This window comes from Chanodichthys erythropterus, chromosome 22 (assembly GCF_024489055.1).
Source record: "Chanodichthys erythropterus isolate Z2021 chromosome 22, ASM2448905v1, whole genome shotgun sequence".
Lineage (NCBI taxonomy): Eukaryota > Metazoa > Chordata > Actinopteri > Cypriniformes > Xenocyprididae > Chanodichthys > Chanodichthys erythropterus.
The window spans coordinates 20818798-20839781 of record NC_090242.1 but is presented as its reverse complement, the minus strand read 5'-3'; the positions used below and the strand labels follow the sequence as shown (position 1 = coordinate 20839781).

General features: G+C 36.4%; 1 protein-coding gene across 1 annotated transcript in view; it reads right to left on the bottom strand.

Moving 5' to 3' along the window:
* The window catches only part of tnksa (tankyrase, TRF1-interacting ankyrin-related ADP-ribose polymerase a), a 110427-nt gene that overhangs the window by 31791 nt on the left and 57652 nt on the right, over positions 1-20984 (bottom strand). Inside the window, exons 6-11 of the mRNA XM_067375702.1 lie at positions 12657-12751; positions 12383-12449; positions 9477-9663; positions 6918-7039; positions 5900-5991; positions 5707-5785 (exon numbers count right to left, since the gene is read on the bottom strand). Coding sequence (XP_067231803.1) covers positions 5707-5785; positions 5900-5991; positions 6918-7039; positions 9477-9663; positions 12383-12449; positions 12657-12751 — 642 coding nt within the window. The remainder of the gene's footprint in view (positions 1-5706; positions 5786-5899; positions 5992-6917; positions 7040-9476; positions 9664-12382; positions 12450-12656; positions 12752-20984) is intronic.

Genomic DNA, 20984 nt, shown 5'->3' with positions numbered 1-20984 from the left:
CAAAGTAATGTATACGGTTAATTTTGAGATCTCATTGGTCTGCTGGAATGCTTAGATTAGAGTGTATAATAGGTATGCACAAACATTTTGTGAAACATTTTCATCCAAAAATTCAAAAAAAAAAAAAAAAAAAATGCCTTTTTTGATGGAAAGAGCACATTTTTGCTGAAAATATGATAAAAAAAATGATATGATGATAAAATGATAAAAAAGGAAACACTTTACAGTAAGGTTTCATTAGTTAAGGTTAATTAATGCATTAACTAATATTAACTAACAATGAGCAATACATTTGTTTTTAGTACTTATTCTTTGTTAACATTAATACAAATATAATGGTTCATGTTAGTTCATTAACTAATGTCAACAGATACAATTTTATTTTAATCATGCACAAGTAAATGTTGAGATTAACATTAACTGAGAATAATAAATGCTTTAGAAATTTTGTTCATTGTTAGTTCACGGTAACTAATATAGTTAACTTATTGTGAAGTGTTACCAAAATATTAAATCCATTATGACTGTCTGAAACACAAAAACTTTTTTTTTTAAATAATTTCTTACCACATAACCTACAGTTCAAAAGAATTGGGGTTAGTAAGATTTTACTTTAAAATTAACACTTTTTATTCAGCATTAAATTGAATAAAAGTGAGTACTTTATATTTAGGGGTGTAATGTTACAGAGAAGTCACGGTTTGGTATGTACCTCGGTTTTGGGGTCACAGTTCGGTACGATTTTGGTACAATAGAAAAATGGTCACACTTTAGTTTAGGGTCCAGTTCTCACTATTAACTAACTATTAACAATGACTTTTGCCTCAATAAACCCCTAATTACTGCTTATTAATAGTTAGCAAGGTAGTTAAGTTTAGGTATTGGGTAGAATATGGTCATGTAGAAGAAGGCATTAATATCTGCTTTGTAAGTACTAATAAACAGAAAATAAATTAGTAATATGCATGCTAATAAGCAATTAGTTAATAGTGAGAAATGGACATTAAACTAAAGTGTTACCAGATAAATGAACAACCATGATGCCGAACCATGATGTCCGTACCGTACGGTTCAGGATGAATACATGTACTGTTACACCCCTAAATGAATACAGTTTATTTAATTTTCTATTCAAAGAATCCTGAAAAAAACATTGTAGCACAGTTTCCACAAAAATGTTAAGCAGTACAAGTTTTCAACATTGATTTAAGGAATATTTCCTGAGCAGCAAATCAGCATATTAAAATAATTTCTGAAGGATCACGTGACACTGAACACTGGAGTAACGACTGAAAATTCAGCTTTGCCAACACAGGAATAAATCAGATTTTAAAATATATTAAAACAGTATTCATCAAATAAAAGCAGCCTTGGTGAACATGAACTTTCTTAGGCTGTCCAGACCTACAAACTTCTGAACAGATTTCAGAATATGCCAAAAAAAATCCTTTCCTGTTTGTTTGAACAAAGTCATAAATATCAATATAGATCTTCAGCTAATAAGGAACTCCTATCGTCAGCTGATTTTCTCAGTAACTGTGTTTACTTTAGACAGCTTTATTCTTCATGCTTCCTGCTCTTCTTATTAACACAATGCTTCTGCACCATCTGTTTACTGGTTCACACATGGTCTGTAAACACACACTTGCTACAATACCCTCTTGTCTTTGAACTTCCAGCCTGACTAATTATCCAGTCCATTAATGTCACTTAAGTCTGGCCGCTGAAGTTTGGCAGCGAGTTGGGTCGCAACACCAGTTAACGATCGGATGCGTTTCCGAGGGGTCGTATTGAAACAGATGGACGCTGATGATTGAATGATGGAATTTGGGTTAAGGCGGGTCAGCCTCCGTTTATTTATCATGCAAGAGAGCTGGGATGCGAGCAGAAGGGAGGCTTTGAAAATCAAGCTGCTCCGCAGCATAAAAGAGCCGCACAAGCATCAATGAAGAGGACCTCTGGATAATACAACCTTGCGTGAAAGTAGGACAGGCAAGTTTGATGAACGGGGAGCCCCTTTAGATACACTCTCGGCTCGAACAAAGACGGCAGACTGTGGATAAGATTATTTACAAGAGCATCGTCTCCCCTGGTCTCTCCGCTGAAGAATAGCTGATCAGCCCTGATGCTCTCAGCCAAGGCAGTAGCTGAATGCCTGATCAGTTAGTCGATGCTTATCTGATTTGGCTCTCTGAAAGAGCTCCATTGATTTGGAAGTCTTTTACCCCTCTCTGCTCTGGAGAGGTAATGACATGACTGATGTAGCTCGTAAACGTCCTCCAGTTTCTCTGATACAGTCCAGCTGTGTGAGAGGCGCAGCAGGCGGTTTACCTATTCAGTTTCACTGGAAAACTTTGGCACTATCTTCTTAAGTGCAAGATTTACTTTTTAAAAAGAATAACAGAAACAGAACTGGTTCACCACAGAGAGTTTAAACCACAGAAGATGAATAACTTACTAGAATAACTTACTATGAGGTTTAAGTTTAACACAGCATGTTTTTGCATCCAACAAAATTGATGGGAATTCTGGTGCTGATTCTACCTATAATTTATTTATTTAACACATTTTGAGTAATAAAAATGTATGTATGTATATATGTATACATTATATATACTATATAGCCAAAAGTATAGAGGGTATGCATCGACGTCACTTTCCTGCCGGAACGCGCTCCCTCAGCTGGACTGAGTGGCAAAAGAACCAGCTGCATAACTGGATTTAATAGGGGAAACTGTGAAAACGCGAGTAACAATAAAGGTTGGGCTCGAAAGTGTTCCTTAAAACTTGTCAAATAAACCTAATCCATGGATATAGACACGCCGCCAGGAATTGTGTTTCCTGACAATTATATGTGCCTGATTTCGATGCCAGGGAAATACATAAAGCAAATCTGCCTGGGAACATTTTATATAACTACAATATAAGTAGGTTTAAATTGAAGTAATCCCTTATATTAATGTTATTTATATATATATATCGTCATATTGTCCAGCCCTTAAACTTGTATAGTTTTTGTCAGTGTTTATTTAAAAACACCCAATTATGCAGAATATAAAATTGGTAAATATTTAATTGAGTTGTCAACACCAATATATAACAATACAATATATACGGTATGATTTTACTTCAAAATCCAACAATTTGACACAAAATGATAACTGCAAATGTTTCTCTGCCTGGAGTCCAGCTGTTTCTGTAAATTACAGCAATCCATTTGCTCCTTTCTTCTGTAGCTTTCGGCAGTCTTTAAATATATACCTCAGATTTTGTGTCAAAGCTATTTGTACAGTCAATCACAAAGCTCTTTCCCGTTTTGTGTGTTTTTCGCGGCATTCAAGCTGAAAACCAATGCTGCCGTTCAGTCTTTGTGCCACTCAGTGGCTGTAACAGCAGTCATAACGGTCGACAGTGACATCACGGTGACATCACGTCATTGAATTCCGGTGTTCCAATCACTTCCATGGCCACAGATGTATAAAATCAGGCACCGAGGCATGCAGACTGCTTCTACAAACAATTGTGAAAGAATGGGTTGCTCTCAGGAGCTCAGTGAATTCAAGCTTGGTGCTGTGATAGGTTGCCACCTGTGCAATAAGTCCATTCGTGAAATTTCCTCACTACTAAATATTCGACGGTCAACTGTTAGTGGTATCATAACAAAGTGGAAGCAATTGGTAACAACAGCAACTCAGCCACGAAGTGGTAGGACACGAAAAATCAAAGAGCGGGGTCAGCGCATGCTGCCAACTTTCTGCAGAGTCAATAGCTACAGACCTCCAAACTTCATGTGGCCTTCAGATTAGCTCAAGAACAGTGCGTAAAGAGCTTCGTGGAATGGGTTTCCATGGCCGAGCAGCTGCAATCACCAAGTGCAATGCAAAGCGTCAGATGCAGTGGTGTAAAGCACGCTGCCACTGGACTCTAGAGCAGTGGAGACGTGTTCTCTGGAGTGATGAATCACGCTTTTCTGTCTGGCAGTCTAATGGACGAGTCTGGGTTTGGCGGTTGCCAGGAGAATGGTACTTGTCTGACTTCTTGTCTAGCTAGCCTCTGTTTTGTTTGACAACACTTCGAACGTCAACAGGAAGTTACTCCACCCAGGATCACTTAGAGCACCTTTAATATTTACTCCAGTCTTCAGTGTCACATGATCCTTCAGAAATCCTTCTAATATGCCGATTTGCTTCTGAACATTTATTATCAGTTGAAAACTGCTTAATATTTTTGTGGAAACCTATGATACATTTTTTTTTTTTTAGGATTCTTTGATGAATAGAAAGTTCAAAAGAACAGCATTTACTTTGAAACAGAAATCTTTTGTAATATTATAAATGTCTCTACTGTCAATTTTGATCAATTTAATGCATCTTTGCTGCATAATTTATTTAGTTATTTTATTATAAATTATACTGACCCCAAACTTTTTTAATGGTAGTATATATTTGAAAGAACAACAAATCAGAAATAAAATTGTTTTAGGCAACAAAATTCTCAAAAGAGCTCATAACTTCATGTTTTCAAATTAATTGTATCTGGCAAATGTACTATCTTTATTATCTCTTTTAAACCCATACTTTGGATTTTTTTTTTTTGTCTGCGAGGAATATAAATGTGCCAAGCTTGCGGGAAAAAACTGTTAAAGAAGCTCCACGCACAGAAGCAGGAAATTATTAATCATGGAAAAAAATAAATCCTGCTACTGAATTTTATTGTTCATTATTGTGCACAGCCGACAAAAAAATATGAATCAATTGGCAATTTGCTCTGATGTGTATATTGCATAATTTATGCATTTTTAAGCAGTTCCATCTGCAATGGTGGAAGAATGCAAATGTTACAGAAAAAAATAACAGAAAATAACTTCATAAAATTGAAGTGATTCAAATATTAAAGAGAATGAACGAACAAACAAATTAACAAACGAATGCACAAACAAATGAACTGATTCTGATTCAGAACTAGTTCTTGATTTCCAATTCTAGTGATCAGATTTCAAATAATAGATCAATCTGCTAAAGTATCTTTGTGAACAAAGTGATGAATGTTTGGCAGTTAATTGGAAAGATGATAGCAAATAAACACTTCCATGCTGATGATGAGCTCTTCCATCTCAAAGCCAATTATCTTATCCACTGATAAGCAGGCAAATTACTCTGACAAAAAAAGAAGTGCAGTGCTAGCAAAGCTCATTCTTCATTCTTCTCCTCTTGCCGCAGAAACATGATGACTCAACTGCACACAAAGGTAGATGTGACAAAAATGCTGCTCCACTGAACTGATTTTTCTCAGGCTGAGAACAGAGGCAAAATAGATGATGTTCTGTAGAGGGGCCATTAAAAAAATATTTTTTTCCCATAAGGTCCAATAACAATGTCAGTGAAGGGTTCTTGTACCAAAAACAGTCCACGTAGTTTTAAATGACCAATTTCTTCCTGACCTGAGCTGCTGTTAGATGAAAAGGTTATTTTACCAAAAAAATATCTTCTTTCTTTACAGCATACAGATTTGCAACAACATGAGTGTGAACAAATCTTCCCCAATTTTTTGGTGAACTATCCCTTTAAGGCAGACTATACGCTGAGCTGTGAGAGGTGGATGGTGAAGCGAGGTGTCAGGTGTGTAAATGTGTGTGTCGCTGCTCTGCAGGCACTCTAGAGCACATGCAGGGATGTGGCGCCTGCTGATGCAGGACCAGCTGTGTACCTTCGCCCCGTGTTTCTGCAGAACCTCCATGATGTCGTTATGCGCCCGTTCTGCTGCCACATGGAGAGGCGTCATGAAGCTGCAGAGGGGAGGAAGAAAAGACATTGGAGACAAACAGAGAAGATCATGAGAAGGACAAACAGACATTAGCATGACAGGCACATTTATTAGCATGACAGGCACATTCACTTACTCTTTGTTCTTCTCATTGACATTGGCTCCTTTCCGTAGCAGCAGTTCAGTGACCTGTTTTCGTTTTGGGTGAGGCGAAGCCACCACACAGTGCTGAAACACAGGATAGAGGCGTTAAAAGCATCACAGAAGTACTACCAATAGGGCTGCCCTTGACTGAAGATTTTGCTGGTTGAATAGTAGTCATTCATTTTCAGTGATTAGTTGACTAGTCACACGTTTATTAATAAACCATATAAATCATAATAAAGAGCCTTTAATGCCTACATAGCCTAGTCAGCACATAATTTTACAAAAGCACAATGTTTTGTTGCTATTGTGAGTGTACACAAATAAAATTAGACTCTTAACAGATTCAAAAGATGTATTACTCTTATCTGTATGACCAGAAATGGAGTATTTGAGACAATGCAAGTGATCGCACCAGCGCCTCCATGTTAGCTGTCATGCAGTAAGCACGCTACTATTCAGCGTTCACGCTAGGCGCAAACACTGGAATAGCCCCATATTTTTCTAGGTTAATGTTAGAGCAAGCGGCCATGTAAAGGTGCTACTACTTACATGTTTCAGAAGATAAGCCAATTTGAGGTTGATAAATGATAGTCGAGCGTTTGCATGCCCTGCCTCGACATACTGTAATTATCACATACGATTTTTCCCTGTGACTAAGAAACTAATAACATTTTGGTAAACTAAACCTCTAACAGTTAGTTGAATATTAGGGGGCAGCCCTAACTACCAAAAATGCCAATTCTGTCTTTTGGTAGCTTTTAAAAGACTTTTTTTAATCTTGGACACCATTTTGGTAATCATTCATTGCATGGGGCAGAGCAGTGTGAACATCTTGCTTGAATAGCTCCATTAGTTGTTTAAAGAACAAAAAAGCAAATCATACAAGTTTGGAATGACATGAAGGTGAGTAAATGATGACAGGATTTTTTTTTTCTGGGTGAACTATCCCTTTAACATCTTCTTTCAACCTGATCTCTCGGCTGGAGAGATTGAAAAGTGGGCCTTACCAGTGCCGTCTCGTGCGTCTGTGGGTGCTTGAAGTTGATAATCTCCAAAGCTAGGGTCTTCTTCACCTTGGTCATGTCTGCTTCCCGTGCCGCCTGAAGAAGAGAGTGGCCCTTAAACTCGTCTGCACCAGAGGAAAAGAGAATAAGTAGAGAGGTGATTCAAGAAGCTCTGATAGAAGGAGTAGGAGACATAATTCATCAAGACAAAGCGTGAAAAAATGTAATTGAAGCTTCACAGATACAATGCAATCTGGCTTTACGGCAGCAAAAATATGAGCTAGGATTTCGAAAACGTATGACTGAATCTTGACCTGATCGAATTAATTTTGTGCATTCAATTTGTCATGCTTCTGCTCATAAGAACTGCAAAGAGGGAACATTATTCCATCTACACAAGAGCTGTTTTACTGAACATGAGCACGGCTGGGATTCGGCCACAGGTAATCAAGGCTGTGCTGATATTTAGCGAAACATTGCAATTGCAACATTTAAATTACCTTTGTCATCATTTGCAACAGTTAATCTTAAAAGGAATATCTATTTTTATACTGTACATAATAATGTTACAATGCCTGAATTCAAGTGTAGCATTTAAAACATTTGTAAATTGTTAAAACAATTACATTTATTTTGCAATGATTTCAATTTATTTACACAAAATAGCATAAATGGTATCGGCCACAGCATGAAAATAATTTTAAAAGAATTTTATTATTGCTTTTATACAACAGTTTCACAAACATGTAAATTAATATCGAGTAGTTTTAGACAAATTCATGACTAAAATTTTACACGTATAATTTTTCTTAGTACAAAAAATTGTTCCATAAGAAATCAAAGCATCAAGTTTTGCATATTGCCAAAAATCGTAAAAAGAAACGAGGATGAAAAGTATAGATGGTAATATTTAGCTGGTATTCTAAATATTAGCCACTCAGCCAATCAATGAGGACCATTTTATATAAATATTATTACTGTAAATATTATATATCATTATGCATTTATAAAATATTTGCATTTACCAGACACTATCTAAAGTGACTTACGAAGGAGTAATTCTACAACACAAGAGTATATATTCTTAAATACTCACAGCACAGGCTCAAACTCAACAAATTCCACATAAAGGAAAATCTTTACACAGCAAATTGTGTAAAGTTTCAGTCAGAACTACATCACTCCACCCCACACTGGGAGAAGCCAGATGGAGAATTCACAGGCAAAATAAATAACGACGTCGCCTGCCAACCTCATCAGTACACTGGAACTCAGCCTCTGCTGAGCCTGAATAATGCAGAGCGAGAATATTGTATGTTTAAAGGCGTCTTTCTCAAAACCTTGATGTGTCTGTCTCCGTACCAGCGAGAATGTGGCAGGAACAATCAGAGACGAGATGCGTCTAACTCACTTACACTTGCAAGATGAACGAATGGGATGTTTTGCAGGGCTCTGATGCCACTTCTGCTAAGCAATGGTGAATGATCCCAGTCTACTCTTTACTTCATGCTTAAGCAATAAGCAACAAGGCTGTTTTACAAAAGCTGTAAGGCAATATATGCTATTGCAACAACAATAAATATATGCTATATAACGACAACAAAATAAGTTGCATCAAAGTGTGTTGAGCCATTAACTCAACTAATTTTTTGTTTTTAGAAATCGGTAATTGAATTTTATGTATTTTTTTATAAGTGCTTTTGTCTTTTTCTTTTTCATTTATCTTAAATTTATTTCAGTTTTATTTTTAGCAAGTTATTGCTAAATCTTGTTTTTTTGCCAGTTAGTTACCAAGGAAATGTTTTATATTATATTTTTTATATTTTACTTTATTTCACCTTTAATCACCCTTGTTCAAACGTTAGTAAGTTTTTTTTGATACTTTTAAAATTGATACTTTTATTCAACAAGGACACATTAAATTAATCAAAAAGACATTTATGAAGTTTCAAAAGATAATGACTGCATCCGAAAGCTTAAAAATGCTGCCTTCAGAGGAAGAATTCCAAAGTAGGAAGGCAGAAAGCTTGTCTGAATCCAATGTTAGCTTCTCTTCTCGTCTCCTGAGATACCTTCATCTGATCTATTTTTTGAGGCTGCATAGATGTATCCTTCGCTGCCTTTGATATCCCACAATACTGTGCTTCCAATTCCATGACAGTTAAGCTAAAAAATAAAGATGTCATCCGAAAGTTGCGGTTGGTAGTCAGTTTGTGTGTAAATGTACGTTTTCTACTTTTGATGTCATTTTTAGTGAGAAATTACTATTGTAGTAATTAAATATTAATTTGGTTATAACCAAAGCTCCCTTTATTTTGTTGTAGATCATTAAGCCAGTATGTTGTCTCAGAAGTCAGTTTCGTGAGGTACCTTTGTGCACAAATGTGGCCTGCAAAAACAGATATTTTAAATTGTTGCAGTTATTTTAATTGTTTTAAATTGGGACTGTTGCATGATAAATGTAGCCTTGAAGAACATAAGTCTTCTTTTAAAAACAACAAAAATCGTACAGATCCCAAACATTCGTGGGGTCAGTTTAATTAAAAGAAAAGGTAAACTCACATGTGAGCCTCTCTTTGAGTTCCGGGGTCGGGGCCATGTCCACCGCGCTCTTCCCGTGGCAGTTGACCAGCGTTGGGTCAGCACCATGACTCAGCAGCAGAGAACAAACTTCCACACGATTCTTGGAGGCAGCCTCGTGCAAAGGGGTGAACTGCCAGAGGTCCATGGCATTAACGCACGCCCCATGCTACAGAAAAACATTCAGGGTGAGATCACGCTGAAAGGATGGCGCCATCTCAGAGGCCCCAGATTCATTTTCAAATACATTGAGAACATTATGCGGTTCCACTTGAGCAGTTAGAGCAGTTTTGGCATAGATTATTAATTTCTATCTATTAGGGAGCCTTCTATGCCCCAGAAGCTGAGTTAATAGCACTGAGGGAAAAGAATATCGAACACATTTTTAGAAAATGGCAGTTTTCCAGCAGGGAGACATCAACTTGCTCTGGGTGAACAGTACAAAACGATTAAAAGCATAGATCTCCCCCTTTCAATTTTCTTTTTACCATCAAATGCTAAATAAAATGTTAGACAATAAGTTAACACCATACAATGAAAGTGAATGGCTTCCGGGATGGCTGACATCTGGTGTGACACATTTTAGCCATATCTGAATAGAGGTGAATATGAATGAGATTTGAAATCAGTGGTAAAGATTATCAGTGGATAATGACCTAAATTTTGGTGTTTTCATGAAAAAAAAATCTATTGGGTGGCTTCAAAAGAATTGGAATATAATACACAAGCTGTATGGACTACTTTGGAGATGCTTTTTTCTTTCAACATGGAAAACATTCTGCTACATTTCTCGTTTTGGGTTTCATGACATGAGGGTCAGTAAATATTTTTTGGGCGAATTAAACCTTTAATACACTTCTTGAGCTGGAGAGATATTTATTTTTGAACTGCAAGTGAGAGGAGTGAAACAAACGCTCCTGAGTAACTCAGAAACATCAAGATAATGTCAGGTGTTCACAATAATGCATCTGTGTATAATAAAAGCATATCGTTGTAAGGCAAATTTAATCTAATATAATGATTGAGGGGGGCTTAAGGAGATCTGGGGAGCTACTGATATTGTGAGAAGCTCTCCTGAGGTTGAGAATTCTCTGCTCTGCTGTGTATCAAACTCCAAACATTGTTCTAGAGACAGATTGGCTGCTCCACAGGGCTCTGTTGACACAGCAAGCATGGAAGAACACATCGTGAGCATAGTGTTCCATATAACAGCTTTGTAAATAAAGGAAGCTGGACTTAAAGGCCATACTGTGTGGAACTTCTGGCTCATGGGAGAGCGCGTGTTTGCACTGAGACACACTGAATTCTGAAAAGAGATGCAGAATGAAGCAGAAATGCAGGACGATCATTGAAGATGTCACTTTCTTATTGGGCTGGGAAATAAAGTAAACTAAGCCAGGGTTATTAACATTAAAGGTGCCATAGAATTTAAAATTGAATATACCTTGGCACAGTTGAATAACAATGGAAATGACATACAGTCTCAAACACCATTGTTTCCTCCTTCTTATGTAAATCTCATTTGTTTAAAAGACCTCAGAAGAACAGGCGAATCTCAACATAACACCGACTGTTACGTAACAGTCGGGATCATTAATATGTATGACCCCAATATTTGCATATGCCAGCTCATGTTCACGGCATTAAACAAGGAAAGGACGTCTGGATATGCACAGCTGAATCATCAGACTAGGTAAGCAAGCAAGGACAATAGCGAAAAATGGCAGATGGAGCAATAATAACTGACATGATCCATGATAACATGATATTTTTAATGATATTTGTAAATTGTCTTTCTAAATGTTTTGTTAACTTGTTGCTAATGTACTGTTAAATGTGGTTAAAGTTACCATCGTTTATTATTCACAGAGGCAAGAGCTCTCGTTATTTTCATTATTAAACACTTGCAGTCTGTATAATTCATAAACACATCTTCATTCTTTATAAATCTCTCCAACAGCGTGTAATGTTAGCTTTAGCCACGGAGCATAGCCTCAAACTCATTCGGAATCAAATGTAAACATCCAAATAAATACTATACTCACATGATCCGAAGCATGCATGCAGCATGCATGATGAACATTTTGTAAAGATCCATTTGAGGGTTATATTAGCTGTGTGAACTGTTTTATAGTTGAGAGCTCGGGGGCAGGGAGTGCGAGGATTTAAAGGGGCCGCAGCCTGAATCGGCGCATATTTAATGATGCCCCAAAATAGGCAGTTAAAAAAATTAATTAAAAAAAAATCTATGGGGTATTTTGAGCTGAAACTTCACAGACACATTCAGGGGACACCTTAGACTTATATTACATCTTTTGAAAAAACGTTCTAGGGCACCTTTAACAAAAACTAACACGCACTGAAATGAACTGAAATAAAACTGGAATCAAATAAAATATAAGTGATTGATGAAAAATTTCAACTAAATGAGAAGTAGAAATGTTAAAATAAGTGTAAGTTGAAGCACTAAAACTACTAACTAGAAATTAAATAAAAACTAAAATAAACAAAAATACATTAAAACTAAAGAGTAGTATTTAACAAAAAAACTAATAAAAATGACAAAAGCACATAAAATTAATGAAAACTAAAATTATAAAACTAAAAGCCAATTCTAAATACTAATAAAAACTAATATTATATAAATACTATTAAAATATGCTGAATTTCACAATGATGCAGAAAACACTGTATAGCATGAAAGATTTACAGCCAATAAGAACTTATTTTATGTTTAAATAGATATGTGGAGCAGGACTTTGGTACCAGGATGATATACCGAGGCTGTGACTATCCATTGTGACAAGACAGAATTCCAAGTGACTGACAGTTGTAGTTGCAACTAGTACAAATTACTACTACAGTTCACTCAATCAGGTTGTCCTTACCTTCAGCAGCAGCTCTGTAACTTCATAGTGTCCATACGAACAGGCATTGTGCAGAGGAACAAGACCACTGAAGATTGCAAAAGCGGAAAAAACACACCAAAAAAAATAAAATAATTATTTATGCAAAAAATGTTTTTTTTACTTTAAGTAATATATAGACAAATGAAGTCTAATTAAGTAAAATAAAATGCAAAATAGCTAATGGAAACCAGCTTTATTTGAATGTTAAAAAAATGGAAAATAAAGGAAAAAATTGAGACATAAACAGACCTACCCTTTATCTTTAGCGTGAACATCAGCGCCATGTTGCAGGAGAAGTTGAACTATTCGAACTCTGTTATATCCGGCTGCCAGATGCAATGGAGTGGACTATAGAAGAGAAAAGAAATGGAATTATGACAAAACTGTAATATATACCGTTCCAAAGTTTAAGGTCAGTATGTTTTTTTTTTTAAAGAAATGAATACTTTTATTCAGCAAGGGCACAATAAACTGATGAAAAGAGACTGTAAAGACATTTGTGCTATAAAAGATTTCCATTTCAATTAAATGTTCTTCTTTTGAACTTTATATTCAACAAAGAATCCAGAAACAATGTATCAGTTTCCACAAAAATATTAAGCAGCACAACTATTTTCAACATTGATCATTCCTTGAACCCAAAATCAGCATACTAAAATGATTTCTGAAGTATCATGTGACACTGAAGACTGGAGGTTTGGCTGCTGAAAATTTTAATGAATAAATTACATTTTAAAATATAGTAAAATAGAAAAGTTTACAGTTTTACAATTTTTTTTTTTTTTTACATAATATTCCAGTTTTGCTGTATGCTGGATCTGTCAAAACATTTTAAAAAAATATTACTGACCCCAAAACGTTTGAACGGTAGTGTATAAAAATCCAACAAAGCAATGACAAAGACCCCATCTTTAAAACACAATTCTCTTCTTTATATCTCTTTAAAATGTATTAGCGTAGCCCTTTTTTTCTGAAACTGGGAGGGAAGGGGAGGTCTTGGTTTGTTGAACATGTTAAGAAATAAGCCCATACTTGGGTTCCTCTCCTAAAGAAACAGCTGGGCTCATGACTGAATTTTGCCGTAAGGACGTCACACTTCATTGCAGCTCTGTGGCTTGTAAACCTGCCTGACAATACAACCCTGTACTACCCTATTGTGAATGATATAAACTGTGAGTATCAAAATACAGGCTAACATAATAATTAAGGTATTCAACACCATATACTCAGTGTACAGCAGCACACAGCAGGATATAACAACAATTCCCACAGCACTGTGTGATCGTTGCAAAAACTTACATCACCTGTATACTGATGATTGTTTTACCATCTGTATTTATTACAAGAGCTAATTAAAAGGCAGTGGCTGATATTTGTTTCAAGCTAACAAAAATGGAATAATAAGAGAATTTAAAATTGAGTTCAATTAAAAGGCAGCCTGGTTGCACAAATCTTAAACATTAGTTAAAATGAGAAGCTAATGAAATTCTTTATTTTCAGGCATCAAGTAATTCATGCATTTGGCATTCAAGAACAAAACAAACAAAAAGAAAAATCGACAAGACAATCGAAAACAATCAAACAAAATGAGGACCAGGTGGCACAAACAAAACCAAATCCCCATTTAAGTCTCCAATGAAATGCGAAAAGGCACACGGTCGTAAACCATCACAGCAATGTATTGATGCGAGCAAAGCACAATGCGCAAACTCCATGTTTTCCGACACCGCCTCCTGCGGCAAGCATGGATCATTCACCATACAGCTGAAAATGCACAAAACAATGAAAAATCAAATCTAGATGAAATTAGAAAACTTTGAATTGTGCCCTTCAATTGCAAAATAATGATAACAATATACAAGCTTTCAAAAGGCATGCACACACCAGGGTGTTGGAGGTTGTAAACGACAAGAAACAAACTGAGTGAAAATGTGATTGGTGGGGTGGAAAGCTATAGCAGTAGAGGAGGTATATTAAAGCTCACTTATCGAACAGATGGTACACTAAACCTCCTCTTTAGGACAGAGTTTTCACACCAGTGTATATCCTCTAACACCTTCACCCCAATCCACTGCATTCACAAAGCTGCAGTGTGTGAATAAAGAACCAAAATGGCCACAATGTGACAGTCAAAGAGATGAATATGATTGAAAAAATAATAATAAAACCAACAGAGAATAAAATGAGTGCATTCAGGCTCAGTACTTTTATAAAATAAAATAAACTTACCAGCATTTTTTGAGATGTCGACTGATAGACAATGTCGCCAGAATGACAAACAAAATCAAAAGAGAACAAAAACAAACAAAAACAAATAATGACATAATGACAGCATTATGTAATTCTGGCACATCCTGTAACAATTCCTTGTATTTTGTACTGTAACATTACTTGGGACATTGGTACAAGCTCAATGTAACAAAGCGCAGTACCAAACCGGCAGGACCGCATTGTGACAGAGACTGAAATGACATGATTTCAACACAAAGAGGATATGCGAACAGTGCAAGGAGTCCATCATTCTTTTTTACTCTCGAGGGAGTTTGGGCTGACTTGACAGAAGATTCAATGGCACTCAACCAAAAATCATTTCAGGCGGCTGTGTCCGAGAGACCGCACATGAGCTGCTGGTTTATATGATTCACCTTATTGCAGAACGACTGCTGACGCGTCTTTAGATCATCCACAGAATATGTATTAGTACAAAAAAAACAAAGTCTTTGCTCAATGGAACAAAACAAAACAAAAAATTTAAGAAAAGATTTTAAATTAAACTAGCTAGGTGCTAGCAGATAACCATAAAGAATTGTATTTTTGCCAATGCGTTAACCACAGCAACAGTTCTGTAAACTAAAACACTTTTTCAAGTCATAATGAATAAGAGCATTTCTAATCTCTAAAATGTACATTTGACCCATTTTAAATAATAATGAATATGAACATCCATTTTCATTGTCATTTCACATTTCATTATTTTCAACAGTAACAGCAAATATAAAAAGATGGGTCAAGACTGACCCTTGGGGAACACATTGTTATTTTACCTGGTGGGAAATATTATCATCTGAGGATATTCTGAACAACCTGAATCTTGCACATGTAACGAGTCAAGAGGCTGGATCACCATGGTGACACAGTCATACAGTAGCCATGGCTACACTCAATCATTTTGGCCCCTCCTGCCAATCTGTTCGCCCTACAGAAAGCAAAAAGGGCTAACAGGAAAGACACATCCTGCAGAAAACACACACGCTCTCTTGTGCTCTCTTCAAAACAAAAAGTAAAAGACAATATATAATGGCAGCTTAGCCATAAGCTATTAAATATGCTTCTTGCACAGATCCTCCATCAATTTCTATAAGAACCCAACACACCAGCAGAATTGCCGTCTCACTTGAGAGCTGTTCCTATTGAATCACTTAAGATGAATATGTTGCCTAAAGATGTACAGCTGGAATTATTACCCCCCACATACTCCAAATCGCAACATCCTAGCACTGTTTAAAATCAGTGGAATGCATTGTTTTAGGGGTACAGAACTGGCAAATAATTAAACTTTTGAGTATCCTTGGTGCATTTGACTCTGTCACATAACAGCTTTCTGGTACTGGCAGAAAGATCAGACAGGTGAACTAGAGCGGCGATCCGAGTCCATTCAGATGGCCTCTAACAGAAAGCGACAGTAAAGGAATGTGGAAAGGGTTGACCTTTTGCCAGCAGACCCTGAAGCATGAGAGTGAGACTGGCAGTGCAGATCATTCAAATGAAGCCGGCCTCGGCTGCAAAAACATGGAGTTGCAAGTATTTCATGTAATTTTTTAAGTTATTTAAAAATAAATAATATGGTAAAATACTTTCAACACCCAGCTAAATATGCAGACAGAGCTATAAGTAATATATTTCTTTACACAAACTCACACTTCAATTTAAGGTAGGGCAAGCATTTGTGATAAAGAGCTTATTAGAAAATACCAGCAAACAAAATGAAAATCTCTGGAAAGGATTAAAGAGATTGTGAAATGGTTTTATACTTCTCAAAGATGAAATCTGTGCTGCTGGTCCTGTCATCATCAACATGAGAAATTCTGAGCACTAATCTAAACTATAACTAGAGCAGGCACCTGAAATCCCATTTCTTTTGAATGCTGAAGTTTTGAATGCCTAATGATACATGTCTCTACTCATATACAACAAAAAATGTATTTCAAAAACAGGGAGACAATAGAAGGTTGAGAGAATTTATTAAATACATGCTATTCTTTTGAACTTTCTTTTCATAAAAAAAGTACTAAAAAACATATCATGGTTTCCATGAAAATGTACATAACGTTTTCAATTTCTGTTTTCACTTTTTAACATTGATAAGAAATATAAGAAATGTTTCTTGAGCACCAATTAGAATATTAGAATGATTTCTGAAGGATCATGTGACGCTGAAGACTGAAGTAATGATGCTGAAGATATTAAAACAAAACACTGTTGATAAAATCGTTCAATCGGTCACACAGGCATCCGTTAAATATTAGGAGTATTAATTTTACCTAATTTTAGTGCCTAGAAAAGAAAACAACTCCACTAATGTTTTTCCTCAGAGTAGAAATATTCCTTTGTCCAAGTCTTCCCTTGTCTTGCCATGGAGAACTGGTGACCTGTATCCATGCCAACGGCGAGTGCTTCTCCACAGCTGTTGCCATGACTGCGGTACATGCTATAACTAGCATGAAATCTGCACGGATGGAACCTTAAAAAACAATGTGTTGCTTGGCTAAGCAACCCTTTAGCACAACTTTGTTTGTGCTGATTTACTGATGAGAGTGTAGACCAGAAGTAGAGGGTCTCTTTCGTCCCTGTGCAAGAAAGTAAACACCAGAGAGGCGTCTTACTAGCTGGAAGCAAACAGCAGGAAGGGGCTACCGAGCACACTAATGCCAGCTACACGCTGACAGGATCAATAAGACATTACCCTTTCTCGCAGGTTTACAAAATGGGAAAAATACAGCTTGCCGACTCCTATTGGGGCTTCTTACTGCATACTGGGTTCTTTAATAAAGGAGCTCAGGGCCCAAAGGGGGCGACTCTTGGTTCCGCCGTCCTAATCACAACCCCCCCCCATTAAAGATGGTCCCAGCAGAGCACTGAAGGCTTTAACGACCAATGGGATGCTATTTCAAATCATGTGCCATCAAGGGCTCTAGTTTTCCCAGGAGTCTATTGCTGGAAAGCAGAGACAAATAGTCATGTGTGATAATTAACTGCAATAAAGTCTGTGTGTGTGAGAGAGAAGGAGAGAGAGTAAAGAGATAAAGGCAGACGGGAAACACTACAAGTGCTCCACACATGCAGCTGCTCTGTTTCTTCCATCCACCTACGTTTCTGGGGGCGCATCATTGTGCAATGAGGGCCAGGAACAGACGCTCGGATAAACAAAATATTTGTTAATCCTCAGAAATATGGAAATGAAACAAAAAAGTTATTCTCACTAGCAATATTCTCACTAGCAACCACTGCACAGATTGCACATTGCTTGTTTTATCTCAGCCTGCATAGCGAGGCTGCCTCAACATGATACTTTACAGACGGCAAAGCACATTCTGCCTTGTTCGTTTCACAGTCTAAAGGGGGGATAAAACAAAACAGCACTTCAGTTGACAGCGAGCAAAGTAAAGACAACACTTCGAGACATCTGTACATACACTATAAAATAGCGTAAACATTTTTTTTGTGGGCATATGTACACTAATGTTTAAAGATTTGGGGTTAGTAATTTAGGGTCTATTCAAAGAATCCTGAAAGTTTCTGAATTTTTTTTTTATAACATTGGTAATCATAAGAAATGTGTATTGAACACCAAATCAGCATAAAAGAATGATTTAAATGTGAAAAACTTTTTTCAATAAATGGAGCCTCGGTGAGCACAAGACACTTTATTACAAAACAATAATAAATAAAAAAAATAATTCATACTGACCTCAATTTTTAATAGTAGTGTACTTTCACAGATTATACTTAATCTGACGTCATGTAAGGTTGGTTTTCTTTTACTGGATAATGGTCAAACTGGGAAACCAATTTGGCAAACCATTTTCTGCCACAATTTCACTCTGCATGTAAATACCTTTACTGGCACAGACAAGAATGCATTATATTGCAAAATTGCATAAAAAAAACTATGTAAAAAATAATGTGTAGTGTATGTAATTGCATTGTACTGTAAGGCTCTTTGATATCTATCAGCGTTTCATTGCACATAAAACCATTTGTTATTCATTGTGCTGTGAATCTCCTACCTCTGGCATTGGTTTGCAAAAGTATGACTTTCTTGCAAAATCACAAACAACAACAAAGCAAGAGAGCTGTCTTGAGGAACGCTGGATCCAGAGCGCTGAGATTGGTGCAAAGCAAATCTGCCTGTGCTAATTCCTTCCCAAGCCTTTTACCACATCATTCTCCTCCAGTACACATAATCTTTAAGCTAAAGTGACATTGTGATGTTTAGCTAAAAGACATCAAAAGCTAAAAGATATTTCATTATGAAATATGGCTGGCTTGTTAATGAATAAAACATTCTTTCCAAACCTTTAAGACAGACGTTCTTCTGTGGAACATGAAGAAAATTATTTTTTTGTCCACACAATGAAGGGGGTCAAAAACCACACTGGACCCCATTGACTTAATTTTTTAAATTTGAGATTTCAGTCAGTCAGGTTTGGAAAGACATGAGAGTGAGTAAAGCATGAAAGGTGCCCTACAACATGTTTTTAAAAGATGTAATATAAGTCTAAGTTGTCTCCTGAAGGCCCCTTTAAATCTCGTGCTCTCCGCCCACGGAGATCACGCTTGCCTTAAACAGTGCTTAACAAAGTTTACACAGCTAATATAACTCTCAAATGTTTTTTTACAATGTATTGTATACTGTTATATTGTTTACTTCTGATTTTGAATGAGTTTGATAGTGCTTTATTATGTTTATTATTAAATGTTTAAAAATGAAAATAGCGACGGCTCTTGTCTCCGTGAATACAGTAAGAAATGATGGTAACTTTAACCACATTAAACAGTACATTAGCAACATGCTAACAAAACATTTAGAAAGACAGTTTACAAATATCACTAAAAATATCATGTTATCATGTTACGTAACAGTCGGTGTTACGTTGAGATTCGCCTGTTCTTCGAAGGTCTTTTAAACAAATGAGATTTATATAAGGAGGAGGAAACAATGGAGTTTGAGACTCACTGTATGTCATTTCCATGTACTGAACGCTTGTTATTTAACTATAAAATAAATTCAATTTTTCATTCGAGGGTACCTTGAAAGAGTTCAACTGAAAATGAAAAATCTTTTAAATGCCAGTTAGCAATCCGTCTAAATGAAAAATGGAATTATATGGGTATTTGAGGAAAGAAGATCAGATTTAAAAAAATAAATAAATAAATAAATAACAACAGCAGCATAAGTAAGGAAGGAAACAAGCTTACTGATCAGGTTTAGTTTTGTGGTTAAAGGTTCAGACAGGTTAAGTGGAACTGACTAGTGTATATTTAACATACAACAGAACCCAGCTCAAACCCAATCTAAGAAAAAGGCAGCAGCGAGAAAGAGTAAAAAGGTGGAAAGAAAATGAAAAAGTCAATTGTTCACAATGGAACAACTGTGACATGATTGATGGGATCTGCGGTAGGCGTACGGTAAGTGATTGTTTTTCCCTGAGCCCCTGTAGAAGGCATCTTGATAATGTGCTCCAGTGTGCTGTGTTAATAACGTCCTGCACTTCAGAGAGCTCCATCATTTTCAAACCTGGACCGTGGCAAATCACACACTCTGGAGCACGCTTTCTATTCCCTCAGACACACACACACACAAAGCATGGCTTTCAATCCATGCTCGGAGTCATCCTCTAAAGCTAGCATGGCACTGATAAATTATTTTCCACTTCAAGAAAAAGAGTGAGGGCAAGTCATTCATTCTTTGCTTTTGCTTTGATTTTACACTGATATCTCAGAGGTCAAAAGAGAACACAAGTAAATTAAAGAACGCAAGCAGGTAATGGAGCTAATCAAGACTATTTTTCCAACTGACATCGCATAGATACTAAAGATTTGGTGTGGATTCTGTGGAACCAAACTCAACTGACCATTTAGCTCAGACAGGGAGTGTGGAGTTTTAACCACTTTGATTTGTTATTATTGTGAACGCAAATCAAGACAAGAACTTTTAACTGCAGGCTTAAATGTGTCAAGTGTGAACAATACAACAAACTCCCACCTACTATTAGTTCAGAGTCTATGTCGCTTTCTCACTTGATAGATTTGCTAAAAGGGTAATTTATCCAAAAATTAAAGTCTCGTCATGGTTGTCCATACAACAAATGTCAAGAGGGTCTTGATGATTATGGACCCCACTGACTTTGATTGTATGGATAAAAACAGTTCTTTAAAATATCTTCTTTTGTTTTCATTTCCCTTTAAAAATGACCCAAGGTATATTGTATTATATTATATATTTGAGTACCCCAGGAAGCTGTATATTGCTGTACCACATTCTGTAATAGTCAGCAATTCACTTCTCGTTTGGGTTCAC